We start from the raw sequence: 26,141 nt of genomic DNA, 5'->3' as shown, positions 1-26,141 counted from the left end.
GCTTTCTGCTGGCCGGCTTCACTGCTTCTGTCTTGGCGAACAACTACATATTTGAAGCGTTTCTTTGCCTTTTCAGAGATACCAAAATCTTTAGCACATTCCATATCTTTATGGCCACATTCAAGGAATCTAAGATCTATGGTGTCAATGTCTTAAGTTTGGCTCAAGATGTACAATCAGTATTTCAAAAAACGCCCAGTGAAAAGTACATTAATTATTATTATTAGTCCACTTAAAAGTACACACATTAGACTACTGCTGTACTTTCACAAAAATACACACTTGAGAGTCCATTCAAAGTAGCTGCACTTCTCCTTCTGCCCGCCCTTTCACTTCTACTAGTTGTATTATTAATGCTATCCAGTCATTGTCTTGGAGCTTAAACCTCATCATCACAAAATACAGCACTAAGCACGTAATCGCTTATACCGTACTTTTACTCAGAATAGATTCACAATTTAGCCTTCCAAATGGACACTAATATCATTTTCTTTTGAAATGTCACTTGTACCACTTGTACTTTTGTATTGACTGCTACGTACTAATACATTGAAAAGTAGAAGAAACTGGTACACCTGCCTAATATCGTTCAAGGCCCTCGCGAGCACCCGGAAGTGCCGCAACACGACGTGGCTTGGAGTCGACTAATGTCTTAACTGTACACGTCCATCCTCTCGATACAATTTGAAACGAAATTCATCCGACCAGGCAGCATGTTTCCAATTATCAACAATCCAATATCGATGTTGACGGGCCCAGGCGAGGCGTAAAGCCTTGTGTCGTGCAGTTATCAAGAGTACACGAGTGGGCCTTCGGCTCCGAAAGCCCATATCGATGATGTTTCGTTGAAGGCTCTCCTGCGAACCTTGCAGAACTAGCACTCCTGAAAGAAAGTTCTGCAAGGTTCGCAGGAGAGCTTCTGTAAAGTTTGGAAGGTAGGAGACGAGGTACTGGCAGAAGTAAAGCTGTGATGACGGGGTAGCTCAGTTGGTAGAGCACTTGCCCGTGAAAGGCAAAGGTCCCGAGTTCGAGGCTCGGTCCGGCAGACAGTTTTAATCTCCCAGGAAGTTTCATATGAGCGCACACTCGGCTGCAGAGTGATAACCTCACTTGAATAGCGAGATGTGTTTCTGATTTATTTTGTCTGTTACCCCCATATCTACTTATATGATTATTTTATAGTAATTTTTCCCGTAAGACTTTTTGAAGTACCAAATTGCAATGAAAATTCAAAAATGAAAATTATTTTCTTATGTAGTTATGAGAATGTTTCTTTTCTTAAAGTGGATTACACGTAGGTCAATGCTAAATAAATTTTAAGGACTCCGGAAAGCTCATACTTTATGGAACGTGAAATGTTCATGAAGACTTCTGGTAGCATCAAACCTAGCCACTCTTCTATGTCTTTGCATAATCGTTTACAACATCATCATCATCATCGTGGACAGTTTCCAGCCTCTGGCCGGATCTGTTTGGAACATAAGCCTCTCCATCGTATTCTGTCTTGCCACCATCTCTCCGTCTTCACCGTGGTCCAGTCTTCTCCTTTCTTCTTGACGCATTCCTCTACTCCTTTCAGCCATCTGTCTCTCGGTCTTCCTCTTGATCTCTCTCCTTCCAGTTTCATCTCGTGTATCCTCCTGGGTATCCTCTTCTCCTCCATTCTCTTAACGTGTCCATACCATTTCAGCCTTGATTTCTCTGTCTCCTCCTGTATGCTTCCATCTTCATTAACTCTCTGAACCTCTCATTTCTTAACCTGTCTATCTCTGTCACTCCGATACCGTTTCTCAAGAATTTCATCTCACTAGCTTGTACTTTGCTTTTCTCTCTTCCTTTCATAACCCAGGTTTCTGATGCATATGTCAGGATCGGAACATAGTATGACCGGTGTATAACCTTTTTACTGATTTGGGGTACATCCTTGCACCGTATCAGGCTTCTGACACTTTTCCGAAATGCTTCTGCTTTTCACACCCGCTAGTTTATTTCTCTGTCGTTTTTTCCATCTTCCTGTATCAGGCTTGCTAGATACTTGAAACTCTCCACTCCCCTCAATCATTCCCCACCACTTGTTATTCCAGTTGTTCCTCTCTCCTTCTTTCTTGTTGTGATAATCATCTCACTCTTACTTGTACTAAATTTCACCTTGTACTGTTCGTTCCCATACGTCCAACTGCTTTTGTACTTCCTCCTCCTTATTCCACCAAGTCCTCAGATCATTTGCAAACACCATAGCTTTCATCTTTCCTTCACCAATTACTTGTGCTACGGTACTCATTATACCATCCATCACTACACTGAAGACTAATCGCGAAAGTGCACTTCCCTGCTACAAGCCATTCTTCTGTTCCTCCCACTTTCACACAGCTCACACTTCCACGGTACATTTCCCTTATCCTCCAAATAATCTGTTTTGCTACTCCTCTGTTCTCCAGGGCTTTCCACACTTTGCTTCTACGTACGCTATCACACTCTTTTTCAATGTCAAGGAATGTCATTAGTACATCTGTTCCATATTCATAGTGCTGTTCCTGCAGTTGTCTTACGCACTTCTCTCATTCTTCCTTTTAATTGTCCCGAATTCGTGCCTCCAAAATATTCTCAAAAGTCTTTGCACAATGACTCGTCAGTGTTATCCCCCGATAGTTCTTGCACTCTTTTCTATTTCCATTCTTAACGATCGGGACAATTATTCCCTTCTTCCAGTCTTCTGGGATCACCTTCTGCCTCCACACAATTTTCATTACTCGGTGTGGCCAATGTATCCCCACCTCTCTGCTGCTCTCACCATCTCTACCTTCAGCTCATCCAGACTTGGTGACTTCCCTCCCTTCATCTTGCTCAATACCTCTTCTCCCATGTAGGGTCTTTTTCTATTTACTGTTCCTCCCCTTTTTTTTCCTCGGCTTGTTCCTCCTCATCCAGGTCTCCATTCGGGTTCAGGAGTACTTCAAAATACTCCTTCCACATATTCTTGAGTTTCTCCTTATTCTCTACATCTTGTCCACTTTTATTCTCCATTCGAGCATAATCCGTCGTATCGTTCATTATCTTACTTTTAATCATCCCGTATAACACCTTTTTTTGAACCTTCACTATGTTCCTCCATCATTCTGGTCCACTGTTCCATCCACTTACTTCTTTCCTCCGCCACCAATCTTTTTGCTTCTTTCTTTCTTGCCCGTTACTCTTCTCTCGTCTCTACTGTTCTCTTCTGGAACCATACCCTAAAGGCTCTATTCTTCTTCTGTACTATATCCTTTGTTTTATTATTCCACCAGGGTGTTTCTCTCGATGTCTTTTTGTTGCTTGTCCTCCCACATATTTCTTCCTCCGCACTTACTAATGTTCCCTTGAACCTACCCCATTCCTCTTCTACCGTTTTTGGTTCATTCTTTGGGATACTTTCCTTTACTACTTGTAGGTACTATAGCCTGCTTTCTTTCTCCTTCAACTGCCATACTCTTATTCGTCTTTCTTGGTTTTCTGTCCCCCGCTTTATTTACAACATAAGATCTCTAATCTGTGTTTTTTTGTGAATGATGCTTATTTCGATCTCCGTGAATTTGCTTACTAAAAAAGAAGGGTCGTAGCTCTTAACTTAATTTCTTATTTTACTACGGATGACACTGTTCATAGTGAAGACCATCGAATGGTATGCGTTCACTTTTTTATGTATGTTGATCATGTGCATCCGTGCATGGAGGTTGTCTCTGTGGTGTCACCGCCAGACACCACACTTGCTAGGTAGTAGCTTTAACTCGGCCGCGGTCCATTAGTACATGTCGGACCCGCGCGTCGCCACTTCAGTGATCGCAGACCGAGCGCCACCACAAGGCAGGTCTAGAGAGACGTACTGGCACTCGCCCCAGTTGTACGGACGACTTAGCTAGCGATGCAACACTGACGAAGCCTCGCTCATTTGCAGAGCAGATAGTTAGAATAGCCTTCAGCTAAGTCAATGGCTGCGACCTAGCAAGGCGCCATAGTTACACTCCTGGAAATGGAAAAAAGAACACATTGACACCGGTGTGTGAGACCCACCATACTTGCTCCGGACACTGCGAGAGGGCTGTACAAGCAATGATCACACGCACGGCACAGCGGACACACCAGGAACCGCGGTGTTGGCCGTCGAATGGCGCTAGCTGCGCAGCATTTGTGCACCGCCGCCGTCAGTGTCAGCCAGTTTGCCGTGGCATACGGAGCTCCATCGCAGTCTTTAACACTGGTAGCATGCCGCGACAGCGTGGACGTGAACCGTATGTGCAGTTGACGGACTTTGAGCGAGGGCGTATAGTGGGCATGCGGGAGGCCGGGTGGACGTACCGCCGAATTGCTCAACACGTGGGGCGTGAGGTCTCCACAGTACATCGATGTTGTCGCCAGTGGTCGGCGGAAGGTGCACGTGCCCGTCGACCTGGGACCGGACCGCAGCGACGCACGGATGCACGCCAAGACCGTAGGATCCTACGCAGTGCCGTAGGGGACCGCACCGCCACTTCCCAGCAAATTAGGGACACTGTTGCTCCTGGGGTATCGGCGAGGACCATTCGCAACCGTCTCCATGAAGCTGGGCTACGGTCCCGCACACCGTTAGGCCGTCTTCCGCTCACGCCCCAACATCGTGCAGCCCGCCTCCAGTGGTGTCGCGACAGGCGTGAATGGAGGGACGAATGGAGACGTGTCGTCTTCAGCGATGAGAGTCGCTTCTGCCTTGGTGCCAATGATGGTCGTATGCGTGTTTGGCGCCGTGCAGGTGAGCGCCACAATCAGGACTGCATACGACCGAGGCACACAGGGCCAACACCCGGCATCATGGTGTGGGGAGCGATCTCCTACACTGGCCGTACACCACTGGTGATCGTCGAGGGGACACTGAATAGTGCACGGTACATCCAAACCGTCATCGAACCCATCGTTCTACCATTCCTAGACCGGCAAGGGAACTTGCTGTTCCAACAGGACAATGCACGTCCGCATGTATCCCGTGCCACCCAACGTGCTCTAGAAGGTGTAAGTCAACTACTCTGGCCAGCAAGATCTCCGGATCTGTCCCCCATTGAGCATGTTTGGGACTGGATGAAGCGTCGTCTCACGCGGTCTGCACGTCCAGCACGAACGCTGGTCCAACTGAGGCGCCAGGTGGAAATGGCATGGCAAGCCGTTCCACAGGACTACATCCAGCATCTCTACGATCGTCTCCATGGGAGAATAGCAGCCTGCATTGCTGCGAAAGGTGGATATACACTGTACTAGTGCCGACATTGTGCATGCTCTGTTGCCTGTGTCTATGTGCCTGTGGTTCTGTCAGTGTGATCATGTGATGTATCTGACCCCAGGAATGTGTCAATAAAGTTTCCCCTTCCTGGGACAATGAATTCACGGTGTTCTTATTTCAATTTCCAGGAGTGTAGTTATCGTATGAAGCATGTCTCATCAAGAACGATATATACAAATGATGGATTAAAGTTAAGTATTCCAGAAGCTACGTACTTTTCTTTATAGCATTCATTACGTATCCTGTTTCAGACCTATCCCTAGCCTGAGTGAGTAAACGCGTGACTTTCGGCTACTTCCGTGGCGTGGTTGTCTTGCTACGCCACAACAGTCTCCTCAGTAGTATTCGAACAGATGTGAGATGGTGTAAAATGTTAACGATTAGGCGAGGCTGAGATAAAAATAACTTCAAAATAATTCCTGGAATTACTACGAAGCGGAGCACTGGTTGTTTAGGTGTATTGTCATTGCTTATGACATACACTTATGGCGTATGCTTGTGGCATATTAAAACCACAGGCCTATCTCCCGCCAGGGAATCCAAGCCGCAGCTTTGCCTGCCACGAAAAATAGTCTGACTGACGGCACTTAGCTCAGTCAGTAGTCCACCGCACGCTAGAGACAAAGAATCGGGTCAGATTCTGGGCGCACAGCCTCCATCAGTCAGCAAGTTTCAAACAGTCGCTACTTTGGTATTTGCCGCTGTAAGGTTATTCGCTAGAGTGGCCTTATCTCAGTCCAAATTATAAATTATTGAGCGTGACAACAAAAGTTACCTTCTTCATCATTTGCAAGCCAAGTCAACCAATTGCATTTAGATCAGTATCGTTCGATGCTTGAGGCCTTCCGTGAAATTTACTATTTAAGTAATATTTTGTATGATTCTAACAGTGATGTTAAGGTAGATCATTTCATTCAGATTTCACATTATTTCAACAAAGCACTTGCTCGCCACTTTCCGACCATAAAATCAACTAAACGACCTCAACAGGGAGTTAATTTTCGCCGGAAAACACGAGTTCGTATGGCAGCTGCCTCTCTTTGATAACTCTGGATTCTGTAGAAATGCGGCGAAGAGAGGTCAGTGGGAGGGAATCCGAGTCCAAAGACGCAGGGTTGTGCCACCTTGCTTCTTTTGCTCTATCGTTCTCTAAATTCGACGTGATTTTAGAGCGACTAATGCTATCAATTAAATCAGAACTATTTCCGGACACGAGAAATCTCTTTGATAACACACATTCCTGCTAGTCCAGAACCAAACACTAGAAACGTAAAGCAAGAGCAAAAAAATTTTCACGTGGATATTCAGTTTAATAAAGGCAAGTCGAAATGCACACTGAATCTGTTGTTCGAAGTACTCATACTGTCAAAGGTCACTGAACTCTTTCTCGTAACCGGCCCGTCTCCGAAATGTTGCCAGCTCTGTTTACAAGTGTTCACACTAGGCAGATGAAAGATGGATGATGACAAGATGTTGCCTAAGATGCAGTTCCTTTTTTGTCGACTTCAGGTATATTCCATGAAACAAACATCCATCTTCTCTACGTACCAGCACGTAAAAAATGGGAAATTTAGCTTTTTTTCTCCACCTACGTGGTGAAATGAATTGTGAGATAGAGATGACTAAACATAATGCGACAGGAACCTGTAACCAGATGATGAACGTTTCACTCACACATAATAATAAAGAAAAGGCTAGTCGAAGGGCTTTACCATCAATGTCTTTAAATAGCGTTTCGTACTTATACAAGAATATTCTTCATGAAGCACAAAGTATGCTCTGAGAAACATACAGAATCATATTATGATTCTTATTTGTACGGTACACATTCCAGGTCGGAATGGCAAGAAATGAGGATGTACAAGCGAGGGATGGGAATGGTCAGTCTTCTGTATGTTCATAGTCTTTCCTGGCTAGAGTCAACTTCCAAAACATTCTTTTGGCACGTAGTGTGCGTCATTATGTGAAATGTTGAACCAACACTGTTGCAGCTGCCATCATCGGTTTCATCAGGATTTGTAACATATTTATTTATGCATTTAACCTGATCCGATTAGGGCCAGGAGGACCCTCTCTTACATTGGAGCAACGTTTCACACACACAGCACATTTTTTACACCATTAGTTTCCTAGGGAATAACAATTTTAATATGACAAATAGTATCGAAATGATTTCAGGTGTGAAGTGGTAATGTGTGTAAATAATCCTGACTGTAAACTGATAATACTGGCAATATTTGTACTACTGTAGCTGCTCACGCTAATAGTAATGACAATAATACCAATAATGATAGTTGCAAATATAAAAAGAATTTATAGGTGTACATGATAGATATTGTTTGATGCAGCGAGTTGTGGGGAAAAAATTTAAGGAGACTGCATCAGGTAAGAATACTGGGAAAAGAGGAAGATCTGGTTGGAAAGAAGGATGTACAAGAGTAACGAGTGCGTACACGACCAGTGGTAATTGTTATTTTAGTAGATATGTCATTAACTGACCTCTAGAACTGGAGATGGTATTCAGCTCTGTAATATAATGCGGGAGGTTATTCCAGAGTAGGGTGACTGCTAATAGGAATGACTTCGAGAAAGTGGTTGAATGATGGAGTGGGACAAAAAGGATTTTGCTCTGATAGGAGCTGGCGTTTCTGTCGTGTGTTTCAGATTAGAGCGTTAAGGTCGAGGAGAGGTGTGAGGGAACGTGTTCTTCCATAAGACGGTAGAGAAGACGGAGGGTACGAAAATCACTGCACTTGTCTGCACTCAGTGAGGATAGCTATGCATATGACGGTGACCTATGATCACAAAGTCGAACATCACAGATACAACGAACACAGGCACATACTGGTTTATCATTTTACAATATGATGTGTTCTAGAATGCAGAAGCCTTTTGTGGAAACTGTCTGAAACTTGTGAGAGTGGTGGGAGAGTAAGACGCAGCACATCTCGCAGAAATCCACATATTAAAATTTTTCACGACAAAAAGTACGAATATGCTACTGCACCTTATGTAGTGATGTCGAGGAACTGCAACAGGTAAAAGTAGGCGAATAGCAGCTCGCAGAGAGACACACAGGCACTCTTATCGCAGTGAACAGGGATGAACTCTAATACATATGATAGTGCGAAAACAAAATAACTTGGCCCATATCCGCACATGCGGCATGTTTAGGGGGGGAGGAGGGGGGGGGGCAACGGTGGAGGTGGGGGCTCCACTGTTGCGGCCACTGCGCAGCGGGAGAGGTGAGGTCACTCACAAGCAGCCAGCGAGTCTACAAAGGTTCATACCAACAGGTTATGCCAGTGCGACCAGTAATTCGACATGTCAGTAGTCTCCGACTAGAATACCAAATCAGAAAATCTGGGAATAGCAACTGAAATTCCTGCTTCTAGCAGAACACTGCTCTGCAAGACAGCGTAAATTAAGACGGCCGCCCATTCGACCAGCAGTGAGAACGAGAATGCTTTCCTGTGCAGGTACCAAGTTGTTTTGCGCGAGTTCTTCAATGACAGTAGGTCTGCCGTCTGCCAACCTGCTCACAGTGATTTGTGAAGTATGGCCTATGTAGTGTACACGTAGATACTTTTCGTACTTGAGCGGAGTGTAAATTGTGATGAAATTTGTGACACGTTACAGCAGATTTTAGGACCGGGACTCGAACTCTTGCCTCTGCCGCTGGAGGTCACTATGCTAAACAGTTTTGCTATTAAAGCACGCCGCAAAGATGAGTCAATGCTCCCAACTTGTCAGCTGTGACACATCATACACTCCCCCGCGAGGGTGCAATACTAGAGCAGCGCCTCTTGACAGTGCCGTTGTAGAATGCACTGATCAGAGTCAAATTCAGAGTCCGTTGGTAATGCTTGCATTTCAACTTTTTTTCTGCATATACAAAAATGTATCACTGCCTTATAAGTAACTGAAGTAAAAAAAATGTCGTTCATATTCTAAAGAAGAGAAACAAAATGAACTGTTTAGACAACAACGAATGGAGCACCTTACCCAAACCAATCTATGGTTTTGTGCTTACGAGCGTGTGCAACAGAATACCTAAAAAACGACAATAACCAGTTCAACACCTCGCCCAAACTAGCAGCTACTTAGTGATTTCTCAGAAGAAAAATACGTACATTTTGTATTTCTTCATGGGCACTGTAGCTTAAAATTGCAATACAATAATCTGCAATTGAAATGCGCTGAGTGCAAATGTGTATAGTGTACATTTCAGACCATTGAAGGTACTCCACGGTAAATGCATGCAAAACGCGTGGGGTGTACAATTAATTCTTTCAAAACTGCGACAAAAACGTAAATAAAGTATTCCTCGAGGCCCCTTCAAAAGCGTGTCACAGCGTACCATTCATGCAACGATGATGTTATTAAAAATATAACATGAACTTAACAATGATTCTTCTGTACTAGCCGACGTAATATAATTCTTCCACTTGGCGAATTTGACAGTAGACAATGCAACCATCATTCAATCAATATTCTTCATGTCTGACAGTTCTGCCTTTTCCGTAGACAACATATTGTTTAAAAGCGCTACTTTACTGTAGTATATGAACCCGTGTTGCAAATAAAACATTATAACAATTACTGTTCTGCTAATTTAGATTCTCCACAGAAGAGCATCATTCGTACCTTCTCTTCTTTGGGTGTACACTGTACTCACACAAGCCTTCAACGAAGACTGGACAAACGGTGTGCACTTGTGTTTGCAGCTGTCTACTGGCAACTTCAAAATGGTTCAAATGGCTCTAAGCGGTATGGGACTTAACATCTGAGGTTTCACTGCCATAGACTTAGAACTACTTAAACCTAACTAACCTAAGGATATCACATACATCCACGCCCGAAGCAGGATTCGAACCTGCGACCGTAGCAGCACCACGGTTCCGGACTGAAGCGCCTAGATCCGCTCGGTCACACCGGCCGGCTGGCAACTTCAGCAAGTGGACGAATTACGTTATCCGGTTCTTCTACTGTATGCTGGTCCAGGGGAATCATGGCCAATTTTGCATTATACATCCAATAACGTTATATTTATGTGAATGGTGCTTTGCGTTATGTAGTTGACTAAGCTTTAAGGAGAAAAAGAGATAAAAAACATAGGATGCTGATTAAAAAACGCGCGCTGCTACTCTTTTCTTGGTAAACAACAAATTTACGTGAAAGGCAGTCATGCTGGTTCCTGTTCACCTTGTAGCAAATCATCATTTAATTGGTATAAATGTTTATTTCACTTCTGGACAAAAAGGTTATTTGTGATGATGAAGGTAAGTGGGACGCATCAAGTAGCGAAACTGTGTGGGGCGATAATCATCCTGAAAGTTAATTTGAACACCACGGAGTATGAAGTTTGATCCTACCGATGTAGTATAGCATTCCTCTCCTTGGACTAGAGAATCTGTGCATGAGCGTATTACGGTGCAACCTACAGTTTGACATGAGCGAAGAAGATTACAGTGCAGCGTCCTGTCGACGACGAGGTAATTAGAGGCGGGTCCTTAGCTCTTCCATGGACAAAGAGCATTGCCTGAAGTGCAAAGTCCGTTTCCTGTGAGGAGCAAAATGAACAAAACTTTTTATATTCGTGCCTGGACGTCTGGAGTCTCGCGTGTTACCAGTGGAAGTTCTTATTTGTTTTGTGTTGATTTCTGTAGATATATCTTACGAAAGTTTTATTTTACGACACCAAGAAAGTATAAAAAAGGGTCGACAGACACTTAAATAAAACCATTTGTTGCGCTGTCTTCGGTAAACGTGAACTATATCAACAGCCACGTTCACACAAACTTGGAAGGAACACAGGGCCTTTGGTTTAATGACAAAGGTTACGGCGTATCACTGTCCAATAACCGATATCCAGCAGCCAAGCGGAAACAAAGTTTGACCTGTAGGTACCAATACGGTCCAGAGTACACATAAGAGTAGAGTGTAAAGGGAATCACGTTTCTTCTTATAGTGTAGGTGAAAAACTTTGAAAGAGAGACACGGAGAGATGTTCGGTTTAGAGTTCATACTTACCAGGCTGCTTCTAGGAGGAAATTTCACGACAGTACATATTAGAAATGCGTAATAGGTATCAGCATCTTTTTGTTATTTTCGTACGAACGATCAGTCATTTTATAAGAAGATGAACAAGATAAATGACGTAATGAGTAACAACTGCGCGGTGATGAGACTGGTTACGCAGTACAACTATTCGCTAGTGTGCGTGTGTGTGTGTGTGTGTGTGAGTGCGTGTGTTTGTGGTATAGGGGGGCTGAACGAAGAGCTATCTGCGCCGTTGGCTATTCCTGGAGCTTAGAAAATTAGTTTTTTACATTAACGTAATTAAATTTTTTTCATTTAAGTAGCCGGTAGACAATGTACTTCTTTAAATTCTTTGTCAGCATCGAACGCTGTAGTAATATTGTAATTATTCAACTGACTAGATGCTACGCCTACTGTGGCTAGAGCACAGCATGAAAGCTTCCCTTTGAACATTGTGTTTATACCCGACAATCAGCACACATCTTCTGATAAATGTTAGTGTCGTAATGAAACTCATGACTTAGTAAATTACTAAAAATCATTTTTGGCCTGAAAGATGTGGATTAAGCATAGCCCAAAATATTTGGAAAAAATGAAAAACAAAAACTCAAGTATTCCATTATGGCAAGAAGGAATGTTTTCGTTTAGAATACAGGTTTCTGGCTGTGATCCGTTGACGACGAATACATATACGATTGCTTAAATAGTAATGGAAATGAAACGGAATTTGAGCAGATAGGTGACACAGATATTGTGAACAAATTATTTTCGCTAGGGGAGGAGAGCTGAGATGGGACGATCGAGGAATCCATATTCACGCACACTGAGTCGATGAAATGCTTTGGTCTGTTGTAAGGGTAGGCAGCACCAAGTATGAGATGAATGTGCGCAAAATGAAAACATTCGCCAGGAAGGAAAAGAAAGAAAATGCAAAAAAAAAAATTATTTCATGAATGTGAACTGATAGCAGGGGGTCTATAAAGCAGGAGAAAAGGAGTAGTAGCGTAAATTTTCTGGATACCAGGTTTTACACCAATATCCGGGGTTATATTCGAAACCTCTCTTCAGTGTCTCATGAAGAGAGAGCCGGCGGCCGCTGTGGCCGAGCGGTTCTAGGCGCTTCAGTCCGGAACCGCACGACCGCTACGGTCCAGGTTCGAATCCTGCCTCGGTCATGGATGTGTGTAATGTCCTTAGGTTAGTTAGGTTTAAGTAGTTCAAAGCTCTAGGGGACTGATGACCTCAGATGTTAAGTCCCATAGTGCCATTTGAACAATTTTAAGTGAGAGCCTGTGACACTTTTGATGGTGATCCTCCGTCTGATGGGGGCTTTATGCTGTACGGCTTGCTTGATGTTATTGGAGAGCATCAGACACACACACACAATTACATTTACACAGACACACACGCTTAAACACACAACTTCAAATTTAGCGAATTATAATTCCAAGAAGTAACCACAGCTGTTTCTCATATGTGCCACGCGGGATTAGCCGATACGTCTTTGGCGCTGCAGTCATGAACTGTGCGGCTGGTCCCGGCGGAGGTTCGAGTCCTCCCTCGGGCATGGTTGTGCGTGTTTGTCCTTAGGATAATTTAGGTTAAGTAGTGTGTAAGCTTAGGGGCTGGTGACCTTAGCAGTTAAGTCCCTAAGATTTCACACACATAAGATTTCACACAGTGTTTCTCATACAAGATCTTTTCGTGGTGGTGCACGGGCGATGCTGTCCACAGCCTCAGCTGCCTTTTCGAATTACGCTACGAGGTGGGCGCCGTGAGTGCCGGATAAGTGGACTCACTGAGGAACTACGGCCCGCACAGAATTTATCAGATGACGGGCCCAAGCTGTCTAAATGGAAAAAAAATTAATAAATGAGCCTTTGTCAAGAAAGGCGCCAATTTGTGTGAAGGACAGAACCACCTTCCCCGTTAGGAGACTGAACCCGCGCTTCGAGACCTCCTACGCAACAATGCCATTACGACTTTACTGATGCCGCTCTGTTACCCAAATGACGGTTGGCAGTCGGCTCTGCTCGACGATATCGGCCTGCAACATACCGTAAATATTATGATTTATTATTATATGCTTTATTTCACTGTGATGTTGTTTAGTAAAACGGCGAGAGAATTAAGATGCGGCAACATGAACTCGATACTGTATGTTAACGGGAAACGTTTTATGGAACAGCACAGTCGTTTCCATCCTACCCGTATTGTATTTGCGCGTAACGGCAAACACACAGCGTCTCCCTTTCTGTTCTCAACTGTCACTCACTCTGTCATTGCGATCGACGTACGGGAGCGACATTTGACGTGGCAAAGCAATTTTTCCCCCTCGCAGGAAAGAGCGGCAATGGCGGCGGGCGCGGCGCTTGCGCCGGCGACGGCAGCGCCGCGACGTCGACGTGCGTCGGCGGGCGCCGCGGCGCCAGTGGCGCGCCGGAGCGATGGCAGGTCGCGGGGCGCGAGGCGCGTGCCGCGCGCCGCGGGCGGCTGGCCCGGCCCACCGCGGGCCGCCACCTGCCATTGGCGCGGCGGCGACCTCTGGCGTGGCGCGCCCGCGGTGCCAGGGGGCGGGGCCCCGGGCCAGCCGGGTCGCGTGGTGGGGGGCGCGGCCGCCGGGAGGGGGAGGGGTCAGGTCGCGGCCGCGGCCGCGCCGGCCCGCCCGCCTGCGCCCCGCCAGTCTGCGCGCGACCGCGGTGCAGTGCGGACTCACCTGCGTCGCCACGCTCCACACGCCGCCTGCGCGCCCCAGCCCGAGCGCTGTAAACCCGTCTCGTCTCGTCGCGGCGCCCGGCACGCGGTCACCACGTTGGAGCTAGGCTTCCCGCGCACCATGGCGCTGGTGGCGCCGCCGCTGGGCGCGGGCTCGGCGTGGCGCGACCCCGCGTCCGGCGTCGTGCTGCACCACCCGGCCGCCGCCCCGGCGCCCGCGCCGCCCCCGCCCGCCCCCGATGAGTTGGTGCTCAGCTCGACGCCCGGCTCCGCGTCGGCCAGCTCCGGGGGCGGCGGCGGCGGCTCGCAGATCGTCGTCGGCTCCTCGCAGAGCGGTACCGGGTCCAACTCCTCGGACAAGGGCCAGAACATCGAGTGCGTCGTCTGCGGCGACAAGTCCAGCGGCAAGCACTACGGCCAGTTCACGTGCGAAGGTGAGTGGCGTGGGGGCTCGTCTGCAGGCGCTCGCTCCCGCCGACGCCCTACCCGGTGATGCCCGAGAGTGTGTGAGACCCCCGCCCGGCAGTAGTGTGCTCTTCTCTAATGTCGCGCCTGCCACTCCGCAGGTACAAGTGCCCTCGTGCGTTGTCTAGTCCTGTATTAAACAGCGTTATTATCGTGTCGCGTAGGTGATGGTTGTGTCCTGTTTCCACTCGGAGGCCAGTAATCGAAAATTGCTGCCTTGTGTCAATTTGCATCAAAAACGTACGTGCTATACGATCCTCCTACCCAAAACCGAAATTGTATCGCCTCTGTTAGACAACGTACTGTGCGTTTTAACAACAGTGATTTTACTTTTATCGCCACATCATTGTGCAGCAAAGACATATTTTGTGTACATAGTGTCAAAGGGTTCTTCAATGATAGACATGTGGGGATCGTATTTTGTGGTTTGTATTACATTATGGCGACCTTTAAGAGTCTTGGAGCCATACTGCGCAGACGATTTTCAACAGACCCCAATAGAAGGCGTTTTTCAACAAAGTGATGAGTTGTTGCATGATTTGCTGCAAAGGTAGCAAGCTCCTGGTGATGGGTACGTAATACTCTCTCTCTCACCGTGTGGCACCTCCTCCCTCTGCATAAGAACCCGGCAATCGTCCAGTTTTTTTATGATTGTGATTAAAATCTGTTTCGCCACTTTGACGCTACGGGTGGTGTCATTGTGGTCCGTGAAATTTTGAAGAACGTGCTACTATGAACCACAGCTCTCGAAGTAACAAGCTCTCATAAATTTCTGCCATTGTATTCACATACACACACAAATACACACACACATTATATGAGCAAATAAATATGTGCCACATAAGGTTGACCACGTTTAATGCTACACGAACTTGCAGTTGATATGTCGTCTTGTGTTAAGTGCCGTAAAATTCTTCCGAAAAACTACCGTCGCACTCCACAGACTCAACACATGGATTCACATCTATGGTTCTATAATATATATATATATTTATCTATGCACATTCGCTTAATAATTGTTGGGGTTCCTTGTCAGTGAAACAAGTATTTTCGCTTAAGCGCTCAATGTCTTTTGCCGTGTAAGTACGGATCATCCGTATGAAAAGACGTATAAAGACGAAAGCTTTTCATGGATGTTAATTTATTGCAAGAGAAGTTAGCGATTACTTTGCGAAAAGTAGTTCCTGAAGTAGAACAAACCTCGTGAGTAATAATACTCAACGCCGGATCAAATTTATAATTTATGTTCAAAATCTGAGATCAGTTATTATAGTTAAAAACATGGAGTTCTCGTTTCAGGCGACGGATTCAAAACCGCGATGCTATTAATTACACTTTGATGAAGATCGGTGTACCGTCGTCGTCTATCGCCTGCGTGTTCTCTTGGCGCTTTACGAATTTCATCATAAAGATAGGCTTGTGTGAAGGTCATTTTCTTTCAATGATGATGAGCCTTTTCCATGTGAAGAACTTTTTGCGTAAACTAAGCAGTCAATCCAAGAGACTTGCTTTCTTGCCCATTTATAATGTTATTAAATGGCTAATATTAATAGCTTTTTTCCTCCTTTCTTGCAATGATAGTACTTCGCTATGGAAATAGAGGGAAATAAATTAACCATGTGAACATACCATTTTCGTAGAGTCCACTAGTAGGCTATAGGATGTCAACAGCGATCAGACGATTATGAACATAGGTCAACACAAAAGTTTTACGTTCCTCATCCAGAGACGCATATTGTACTCGAATATAATTACTTAACACTAGTTGACAGTTTTGCAACGTCTTCCTATTCATAATGTGCTAATAACTCACTTTACATGCAGCGCTTTTTCCCTTCTCCACAGAAGTCGATGTACGTTCACTAAACGCAAAAACTGGTAAACATTTAAAAATATACCCTGCGTAAGTCGTACACCATCTACGACAGATTAAACGTGTTGAGCACAGACTAACCAAACAGTTCCGCATGAACTGCACTACAACTAAGAGAGAGCATAGCTAATCTACGAAAGGACAGCACTCTATCAACCTTGCTTCATTCGATGCCACATTGATAGTCATTTTCCTTCTTTCTTTTCGCCAGCAGTAAAACCTACTGTTGAGAAACAATTGCGGCGCGCGGCACCGCAATCGCGTGACAGTACATGACTCGACACAAATACATTTCATTATTGTTGCTCAATACGACGCCACGTTGCTTAGATTGCTTAGGTGACCCTGAATATACAAAGAATATCGGTGTTTAGCGAGCTCATTACCCAACAAGATGTTAAGTCTTCCCTCTCCAACACTCATGTATCTGGCTAAATTGTCCCTCATCTCTATCTTTCTATAATTTATTAAATTGCGTCATAGTAGGTTATTCACACGGCGGAAGCTCTTTGTAGTGGTGCATAACCATACAAACAAGCAATTCACCTTGATGCATTTACATTCTTTTCACTGGCTTGCGTTAGGTGCGATGGTAATAAAGTTACTTTCAAAAATGAGAGCTTCTTCGTTGGGAAGCAACAGTTTGATCGAGCACGTTATAAAAGCGCCATTCAGTCAAAAGATGTACGGTGCTCTTGCGAAACGTAGCGAACGTTATTTTGCACGCGTTTTGTTAACCTATGGACAACAGTCGGTGTGAACTAAAAATAACTGCGGAAGTGAACAGCGCAATTACAAAAGAAACAGAGACTGTATGAAGTCATTGTTTTGTCGTATCTGCACAGTTTTCGTACAAATGCGCTCTCATGTTTTCATCATCCTCGGTTTTATGTATGTGTGTGTGTTTGTGTGTACAATGTAGCGGTAGCCATCCGCACACTGTAATCGGCATTTACTCAGGAGACTGGTTTGCAGTCTCTGTTGCATAAATCAGTCGGCGGACAGTACTCTGTATTTACTGCAGTTTTTCTTCTAGTTTCTCATACGATAATAAAAACCAATCTATGGCTGGGAAGTCAACCCACATATCTTCCTTTCGCTGTCCACGACTTCTGTTTCGCTGAGATGCACTAAAACCTCTCTCTTCATGATAGCGGAATATATTTCCGGTACGTATGTGACGCATCATGACTATGCGTCCTCTGTTCTTAAGTCTGGTATCGTATGTCACTTTGGCACAATTTTGCCACCCATCACATTGTAATAATGTGTCCAGGTACTGTGTGAAATTCTTGCGTTTGGAGTTGATTCCATCTTACTCTTTACTTCTTTCTCAGCTATTTCTTGCTTAATGATTCAGATTGGAGACTGGTGTAACGTAGGCCGGTTCCTGCAGTGCATCTACACTTACATAACGTCACCTTATAGCCTTCACTGTCAGCGAGGGTTCGGTTCTTGTGATCGTAGAAATTGCAATGTTGTTACCATCGATTCTTACGTATGTCTTCTTAATGGCGCATATTTGGAATATTCAAGACAAAAATAAAAATTACTACAGGTTCAGACGAAGCCAATTAACGCACACGAACACAGTACCGATTTTCCCTCCATATATATTTTTTCCTATGTAGATGGAAGATATAGTGAACCGGCTTCCACACAATCCTTGTGCCTGAAACATTCAAATGTTCTCCATATTTTGCCACCTATTGTTTCTATGAATAGCCTGTTGTGTGTGGGCGATAGCACATTCACAAACCACAAATTACGTACACCATCTGTCTGACGCGAAAAAAAAACCTGTTTCGACTGTATGGTGCGGTAACTCGTTACAGAAGCGTAACCAGCAGTACAAATTCATCTCTTTTTACCGGACAAAACGTTTGTCCTTGATGTCTATCATCGCAAAGCTGTCTAGTAGCCCTACCTTTTTGGCGTTTGTTAATAAGTAATATTTCTAAAACACTCTTGTTTTCAGAAGACAGCTTTTCAAATTATTTCCTTGTCTTTGCTTAAATTTTCTGCACATTCCGTATTCGCAATGCTGACAGTTTTTACTAGCTTTCAGCTATCTTGCCATATGAAGTTGGAACGAAACAATATGCTTCACATTCGTCTCGATATTTTGACGCTTTGCTGATATTTTAAACTCGCGATCGGAATTTTTCCGCGTGGACGCCCGTGATCCGAATTAGTAATTGCTGGATAATGTCTCTCCACTCGAAGGTTTTCCTGTGACACGGCGTCAGAGAATTTTTGTTCTGTAATGGCCAGCCTCAGTTACATCTCAAGTGCCAGGCGTTCCTACAGTGTGCTCCTCCGACCACGTCAAGTTCAGCAGGCACCATATCTGCGGCTGGTGGAAACCTTTCTATGTTTTCAAAGAATGTACCGAATTTCCTCTATACTCCACATCTTTTGAATACTCGAGCATGAGATGAAAAGCCGTCAGATGTTTGAAGTATTTCTTGTGCTTGCCATTTATTCCCAGCAACAGATAAAGTGATTTTGCTTTCGGCATCTGCTACAGCACGGCATCTCAGACCCTTTGAGCCGCTTGTTTCCCGGTTTTCGCACAGACCACAGTTCACTTCCAAGCGTACGTCCTCAGGAATGTCTTCCACTAATTACATACTAGTAGACTACTCTTCGCCACGTGTGTCCTTTTTGCCGATGCTTGGCCATTGCGTTTTGTGTTCTCCTTTCTTCGCCCGTCATACGTGAGTTTACTAGCCACTTAACTACTTCTATTTCGTGGTCTCCAATTTTGGTGGTAAGTTTCTGACTGTTCTCATTTCTGCTTCTCCTCATTACTTGAGTCTCTTCTTCAGTTTGCTGTCAATCCATAGTACGTCATTATTAGGCTGTTCATTTCGTTCGATATGTCCTGCAATTATTTGTCGCTTCTACTGAGGATAGGGATGTATCAATGAATCTGTCATTGATATTCTTTCACCGTGAATTTTTATCCCATTCTGAACTTTTCTGTCGTTACTTCTTCGATGCAGAGATCGGAAAGTAGAGGAGAAAGATTGCATCCCTGTCTTACAAATCTTGTTAATGTGAGCACTTCGTTCTTGGTTTTCCATTCTCATTGTCCCGTATTTATGTACATACTGTATATCACCTACCTTTCCCTATAACTTACACCATTATCTCTGAGAATTTCGAACAAACTGCACTTTTTTACGTTGTCCGACGCGTTTTGTACCCGACAAAGGCCGTGAAAGAGCCTCGATTTTGCTTTAAGACTTGCATCCATTATCAAACGCAACAGCAAATTTGCTTCTGTGGTATCTTTACCTTTCTAATCTGTTTGTCATGTTACAGGTCCTCTATTTGATTTTCCATTCAGTTGTACATTATTCTTGTCGGCGTCTTGGATGAGTGAATTGTGTAAGTTGATTGTACGATAATTCTCGCGCTTATCTGCCCTTTTCGTACTTAGGATCGTGTGTATGATATTTTTTCCAAAAATCTGATGGTACCTCCCCAGACTGATTCTAACAATCAGCTTCAGTGGTCGTGAGGTTGCGAATTTTCCCAATGAGTTTAGAAATTGCGAAGGGATGTTAGCTATGCCTTCCGCTTTGTTTGATCGCAAGTATTGCAAAGCTCTGCTGAACTTCGACTCTGATCCCCGACGCCTTCTATATCGACTCCCGTTTCGTGCAGTGTGACTTCATCAAGACAGTTCCTCCCGCTCGCAAAGGCTTCCAGTGTACTCTTTCCATACATGCTGTCTTTCCTCTGCGTGTAACAGTGGCGGTCCTGTTCGCTCCCATGATTTCAACGGCGTTGCTTTTGTTGCACTGGTGTAGGACATCAGTAACACTGCGAAAGTGCCTGTCGATGAAGCCGTGGTTTTTTACAAATCGACTGCAAACAAATTAAAACGATAAATACACAGTTGAGTGGGAAAAAAATTAGTCAGATAATGGCCTTTGTTTTACACAGCAAAATATTTCACAGGTTTTTAAACTGCGTTTCTACATACATCATATTTCTTTCTTGCATTCCAATACTGAAAATTTCTCCCTGATGTAGTTATTCTGACTCCATTTTTCCATGTTGTTTTCGAGCGTCTTCTTGTGCTACTACTATAACTACTACTACTGCTACAACTAGTAATAGTCGTAGTACTAGTTGTTGTTGTTCTAGTAACCCACTGCGTCAACTTCTTAGGCATCTATCCACGCGCTGACGGCACACATGCCGATACGATCACATCGGTTTTGCTTCGGTTGTATCCAATAAGTGGTGCCCAGGCACATTCTCTTATGATTGTTCTCGTTTTTTTTAAACTTACCACGTAGTAAAAAAGGAATATTAAAAGTTTAACATCCTGTTGGAGAGAGGTCATTAGAGACGGAGCGCGAGCTCGGATTACGAAAGGATGAGGAAGGAAACATTCTATAGGAACCATCCCGGCATTTGCCTACAGCGATGTAGGGAAATCACGGAAAATGTAAATCTGGATGGCCGGACAAGGATTTGAACGGTCATTCCCCCTGATTCGAGTCCAGTGTGCTAACCACTTCGCCACCTTGCTCGATTTATCCACCAGTGTCAATGTACAGCAGCACTTCCAAAATCGCATCTTCTTTGATAATAAGTTACTTTTAATTGTTTCAGTAAATTCCCATGTTCCTGCTGATGCTGGATCACTAGTTAAGAAGACCAAACAGCTAAGGTGCTCAGTCTTGTATTCTGTGTGCGAGTAGACTAAATTCTGTGCGCAAATGTGTTACGTGTTCGAGTATCGGAACAGGGTAACGAGCCCGGTATTCATCTACTGGGATGCGGGGAAGTTTAAATACCCTGATCTTCGTTTCTGGACTGATACGTGTGCTCCATAAAAATCCGTTTAATTGTTTGATTGCTTGTCTACTTTGGCTATTGCGGTTCATTGTTTCACATTTTCTGGATCCACCATTGTTAATATCGACCTACAAATGTTTATAAGATCTCACAGACTTTTCTACCCCAAAACCTAAGGCCAGGTCTTGACACACTCAAACACACCTCCACTCACCAAATATTTCTTTTTGGACAACATGGTTGTGGAGGTGAAGCAGCGATTAGTATGATTAATCAATTATTCAAAAACAGACTTAATCGCATTTATTATTATACTGCCAACCGGTTTCAACCCGTCGTAGGGGTCATCTTCTGGGCGTTTACACCATTGGTCGACTGCTGGTGGTGTTGTGTCACCGCCAGACACCACACTTGCTAGGTGGTAGCCTTTAAATCGGCGGCGGTCCGTTAGTATACGTCGGACCCGCGTGTCGCCACTATCAGTGATTGCGCCACCACACGGCAGGTCTAGAGAGACGTCCTGGCACTCGCCCCAGTTGTACAGACGACTTTGCTAGCGATGCTACACTGACCAATACGCTCTCATTTGCCGAGACGATAGTTAGCATAGCCTTCAGCTACGTCATTTGCTACGACCTAACAAGGCGCCATTACCAGTTTATATTCAGTGTAATAATGTCTCACAAGAGCGGTGTTCTCCAATTGTGGATTAAAGTTAAGTATTCCAAGAACTACGTTCTTTTCTTTATAGGATAATTACTTTACCTTGTTCCAGACCTCACGCCAATCTGCGTGAGCTTAACGCGTGCCTTTCGGCTACCTCCGAGTGGCTTGGCTGTCTTGCCACGCCACTACAGGTGGTGTCACTCATGTCTACATAGTCTATGATAGTTTCATATATTCCTGCCGTTATGTAGACAGGAGTGACACCCCCAGCAGTCGACCAATGGTGTAAACGCCCAGAAGATGACCCCTACGTCGGGTTGAAACCGGTTGGCGGTATAATAATAATAAATGCGATTGAGACTGTTTTGAATAATTGATATTTCATCTTCTCTCAATTAATTGTTCAAAAATGGTTCAAATGGCTCTGAGTACTATGCGACTTAACATCTGAGGTCATCAGTCCCCTAGAACTTAGAACTACTTAAACCTAACTAACAGAAGGACATCACACACATCCATGCCCAAGGCAGGATTCGAACCTCGGACCGTAGCAGTCGCGCGGTTCCGGACTGAGGGGCCTAGAACCGCTCGGCCACACTGGCCGGCCAATTAATGGTTAAACATCATTTGTCGATATTCTCTGCGGAAATTTCTAACCATGTCATTCTGATCCTCTGCGAAAAAGACTTCGTCATTAGCAATTTCACAGCTGACATCCTGTTTTGCAGCGCTGTAGAGGCAGCAAAATGTTCAAAGAAGGATGAGTCAGAATGTGAGGCGGGTTTCGCTAGGTGGTATTATCTGCAGCAGAAGCGCGGCGCGGTATCTGCCCGCCAGTCTGCGTCGCCTTTCCAGAGAGCCCGGGCCACGCGCTAGATATCGGACAGAGTTAGCCAGAGGCTCGGCGCACTCTGCCTTTGAGACTGGATTTCACGGCTGCACCCTTCCGGCGCAGCTGCCGGTGGCTGTGAGGCGATGCGAGGCGCGAGGAGCCGTCACCGGCTGGCGGTGCGGCCGAACAGGTTCCCCGTGGCTGTGCTCGGTCACGCGCCTGGCACGCTCCCGGGATGCTGGCGACACGGGCACGCGCGGCGCCAGCACGCGACTCTGCTCCGGTGTCCCTCACGGCTCTGCCCTCGCTCCAGAGGCAGGCAGCCAATTTCTGGTCCTCCCAGAGAGCGACCGCGCGCGCCGACCGTGCTCGGGGCGCAGCGACCGAGAAACACCGTACAGCCAGCTCTGTACTACAGGCTGTCATAGCTAACTCACCCGCGCCAAGTAACTTTTTGTTCAGAAGCAAAATATTTATTTACTGATTTAGCATATGGCGTATTACATGACGCGAATTAATAGCAACAATAGAAAAGTTACATACGCATACGAAACTTACAGGCCGGTAAAAAAGATGCAAAATACAAAAAAAAAAAAAAATGCAAAAGAACAAAATATACGGAAACTCGACTACAGCCGAATGTCCTTATTGCTGAAATATTCTACCGTATTTTCGGTAACATGCAGGAAATCGGCACGGTTGCCAGTTTAGAGGCTGTGGGCGAACTTCAAATGTGTGATTAGCGATCTAGCAGCTCCACAGTCGCACTTGGGAGAGCTTATGTTCTTCCATGTATACAATGAGACAGCACATGTCATCCTCCACAGTTTAAATTTATTCTGCCGAGGGTAAACCAGATTTTGCGAGGCCTGCAGAATTAGGGTTGTACGGTGGTGAGAAAGGATTATAAAAAGACAGGGGCGTGCCTATTTGGTACATTCCCCTTTCCAGAGATCTACTGAATCCATTTTCATTCACAGTTTTGGCATAGATTAGGGCTCGGTATGTAGAGCAGAATGTGGTTCAAAAATGGCTCTAGGCACTATGGGACTTAAACATCTGAGGTCATCAGTCACCTAGAACTTAGAACTACTTAAACCTAACTAACCTAAGGACATCACACATATCTATGCCCGAGGCAGGATTCGAACCTGCGACCGTAGCAGCAGCACGGGTCCGGACTGCAGCGCCTAGAACCGCACGGCCACCGCGGCCGGCAGAATGTGGTTCTCTTGAAACGTCTCCTTAGAAAAATTTATGAATTGCTGTGCTGATAAACCTCTTACAATATTTGATTTTCAAACAGCTAAGCAGAACTGAACGTACTCACACATTTCGCTCTTTACTTATTCTGATCAACACTAAACTGACACACGCAATCTGACTTTCAATAATCCCTACAAAAGAATAGCCCTTACTAACAATAAACATCGTTCAAATGGCTCTGAGCACTATGGGACTTAACTTCTGAGGTCATCAGTCCCCTAGAACTTAGAACTACTTAAACCTAACTAACCTAAGGACATCACACACATCCATGACCGAGGCAGGAATCGAACCTGCGACCGTAGCCGTCGCGCGGTTCCATACTGTAGCGCCTAGAACCGCTCAGCCACTCTGGCCGGCTACCAACAATAACCTATACCTTTCATGAATCACTGACCCACTAAAATCTTCGTTGCTCGAAGTACTGCAATACAGCGAACGCCAATACTGCCAGCTGAATAAGAGATTCTAACTACTGAAGGCACTAACTACTGATAGGCATACTTAGCAAATGAAAAATTTTGAGAGAGAACAAACAATGTAATTTATCTTAATAATGTTCAAAAGTCATCATATATATCAGTTCATGACATCCAGCCTTACAAATTTACTCTTTCTGACGGACACACGTCCAGATCATCCTCTCTCAAAACTCAGCCATCTCTCTCCCCACATCCACCACTGCTGACGGCTCACCAACTGCGCAACGCTACGCGCTGTTCACATCCAGCTGCCCAACACTACAATAGCGAATATTCGAACAATGCCAACCAGCCACAGATTGCACACAGCACAGCCTGTGATTTTCATACAGAGCACTTCGTGACGTTACCAACATAAAAACCTAAACAGCCTACTTACACTCTCACTGTTGGCGAAGTGTTGGTAAATCTGTAGAACAAAAATACTCTCCATCTTTATGACTCTATCGAGCGATTTCTCTCGCCACAGATGGGGAAGAGTTATATTGCTCAACGCGGACAGCAAATAAGTTGGGGGTCACCTTTATTGTGTGCAGAGTTGGACTGAGTTAGACATCGATGGGACTAGTGTCAGAAATGTTGAGCCAAACCTGTGAGCAATATTTAACTGCCGGATAGACTAGTCTTAAAGCTGGAACCCGTAGCGTAGCACATGAAGACCCTCTTAAAGTGACGGCAATTCGTATAAGGAGCTAAATTTCTTAATTTGGATAGCAATTACGATGGGGTCACTTTTATCGTGTGCACAGTCTGATTTAGTTGAACGATGCGACTAGTGTGAGTAATGTTGAGCCAAACCCGTCAACAATATTTCGCTGCACCACTCACTGTTTATATCGTCAAATTTTATTGTCCTTTTCCGGTTTGAAGTTTTTCACACACTGAGGTTACGTAAAAGAGATACGAGGTCCTACATGTGCACCTTCAGTGTATGAGTGTCAAAACAGCCGATGTCGGTAAATGAGAATAAAGTAAATTCCATAACGTAAATAGTGACTGGTTGCTGCAATTGCTCCCTGAGTTACATACGACACAGTGGCGGTCTTCGTTAACCCATTATGGAAAAAAATTATCTCAGCTTTGAAACTGTGTGACTATAGATGTTTCTCTCAAGTGTCCAAAAGTAGGCAAATGCTTTCTCGGAATCAATAAACATCAGGCAGCCAAAAACTCATACTTCATGGGTACAATAACGGTAGAAGAAAGTGTATGTAAGATGTATAAATAGCAAATAAGCAATAAAGAACGCATATTATAGAACAGAAGCTAATGTTACATTGCAGCAAACAGTTCATCTCCGTTACGTAATTCAGTCTGAGGTTTCACAGTCTCTTTAATGAGAATTTGACTCAATTTTGACCACGTATGGAGTACATTACCTTAGAATTACACGGTTGTTCAGTAAGCATTCTGAATTCAAAAGACTGGTTTATATCCAAATCGATGAACGAAAAGGACTGAAAATACCTTTTTTTTGAAAAAAAAGAAAAGAAAAAGCAATTCCATAAGTTAATGCGAATATCATCTTGAAAACCTACAAGGAAATCACTCATTGTTGGGCACTGTGGCCCAAGCTGTACACTATATTCTGTGGAATACGTCTGTACAGCGATCGGTTTATTGAACAATACTGATTTGCGAAATAAACTACTTGTTTGCATCGGGAAGAACATCTGACCGAATGGTTAGGCTAGA

General features: G+C 44.7%; 1 protein-coding gene across 1 annotated transcript; it reads left to right on the top strand.

Annotated features, from left to right (window-relative positions):
• The first annotated feature begins 13,679 nt into the window (after positions 1-13,679).
• On the top strand, positions 13,680-23,130 carry LOC124805418 (translation initiation factor IF-2-like). The gene is made up of 2 exons (XM_047265979.1): positions 13,680-14,475; positions 22,658-23,130. Exons 1-2 carry the CDS (start codon positions 13,680-13,682, stop codon positions 23,128-23,130), a joined length of 1,269 nt encoding a protein of 422 aa, XP_047121935.1.
• Positions 23,131-26,141: the final 3,011 nt, after the last annotated feature.

This window comes from Schistocerca piceifrons, chromosome 7 (assembly GCF_021461385.2).
Source record: "Schistocerca piceifrons isolate TAMUIC-IGC-003096 chromosome 7, iqSchPice1.1, whole genome shotgun sequence".
NCBI lineage: Eukaryota > Metazoa > Arthropoda > Insecta > Orthoptera > Acrididae > Schistocerca > Schistocerca piceifrons.
This window is presented reverse-complemented; position numbering and strand designations above follow the sequence as displayed.

Coding starts and splice junctions, on each gene's coding strand:
- LOC124805418 (XM_047265979.1), top strand. CDS start 13,680: ATGGCGGCGGGCGCGGCGCTTGCGCCGGCGACGGCAGCGCCGCGACGT. Junction 14,476..22,657: donor CGGCCAGTTCACGTGCGAAG/GTGAGTGGCGTG, acceptor GGGTTTCGCTAG/GTGGTATTATCTGCAGCAGA.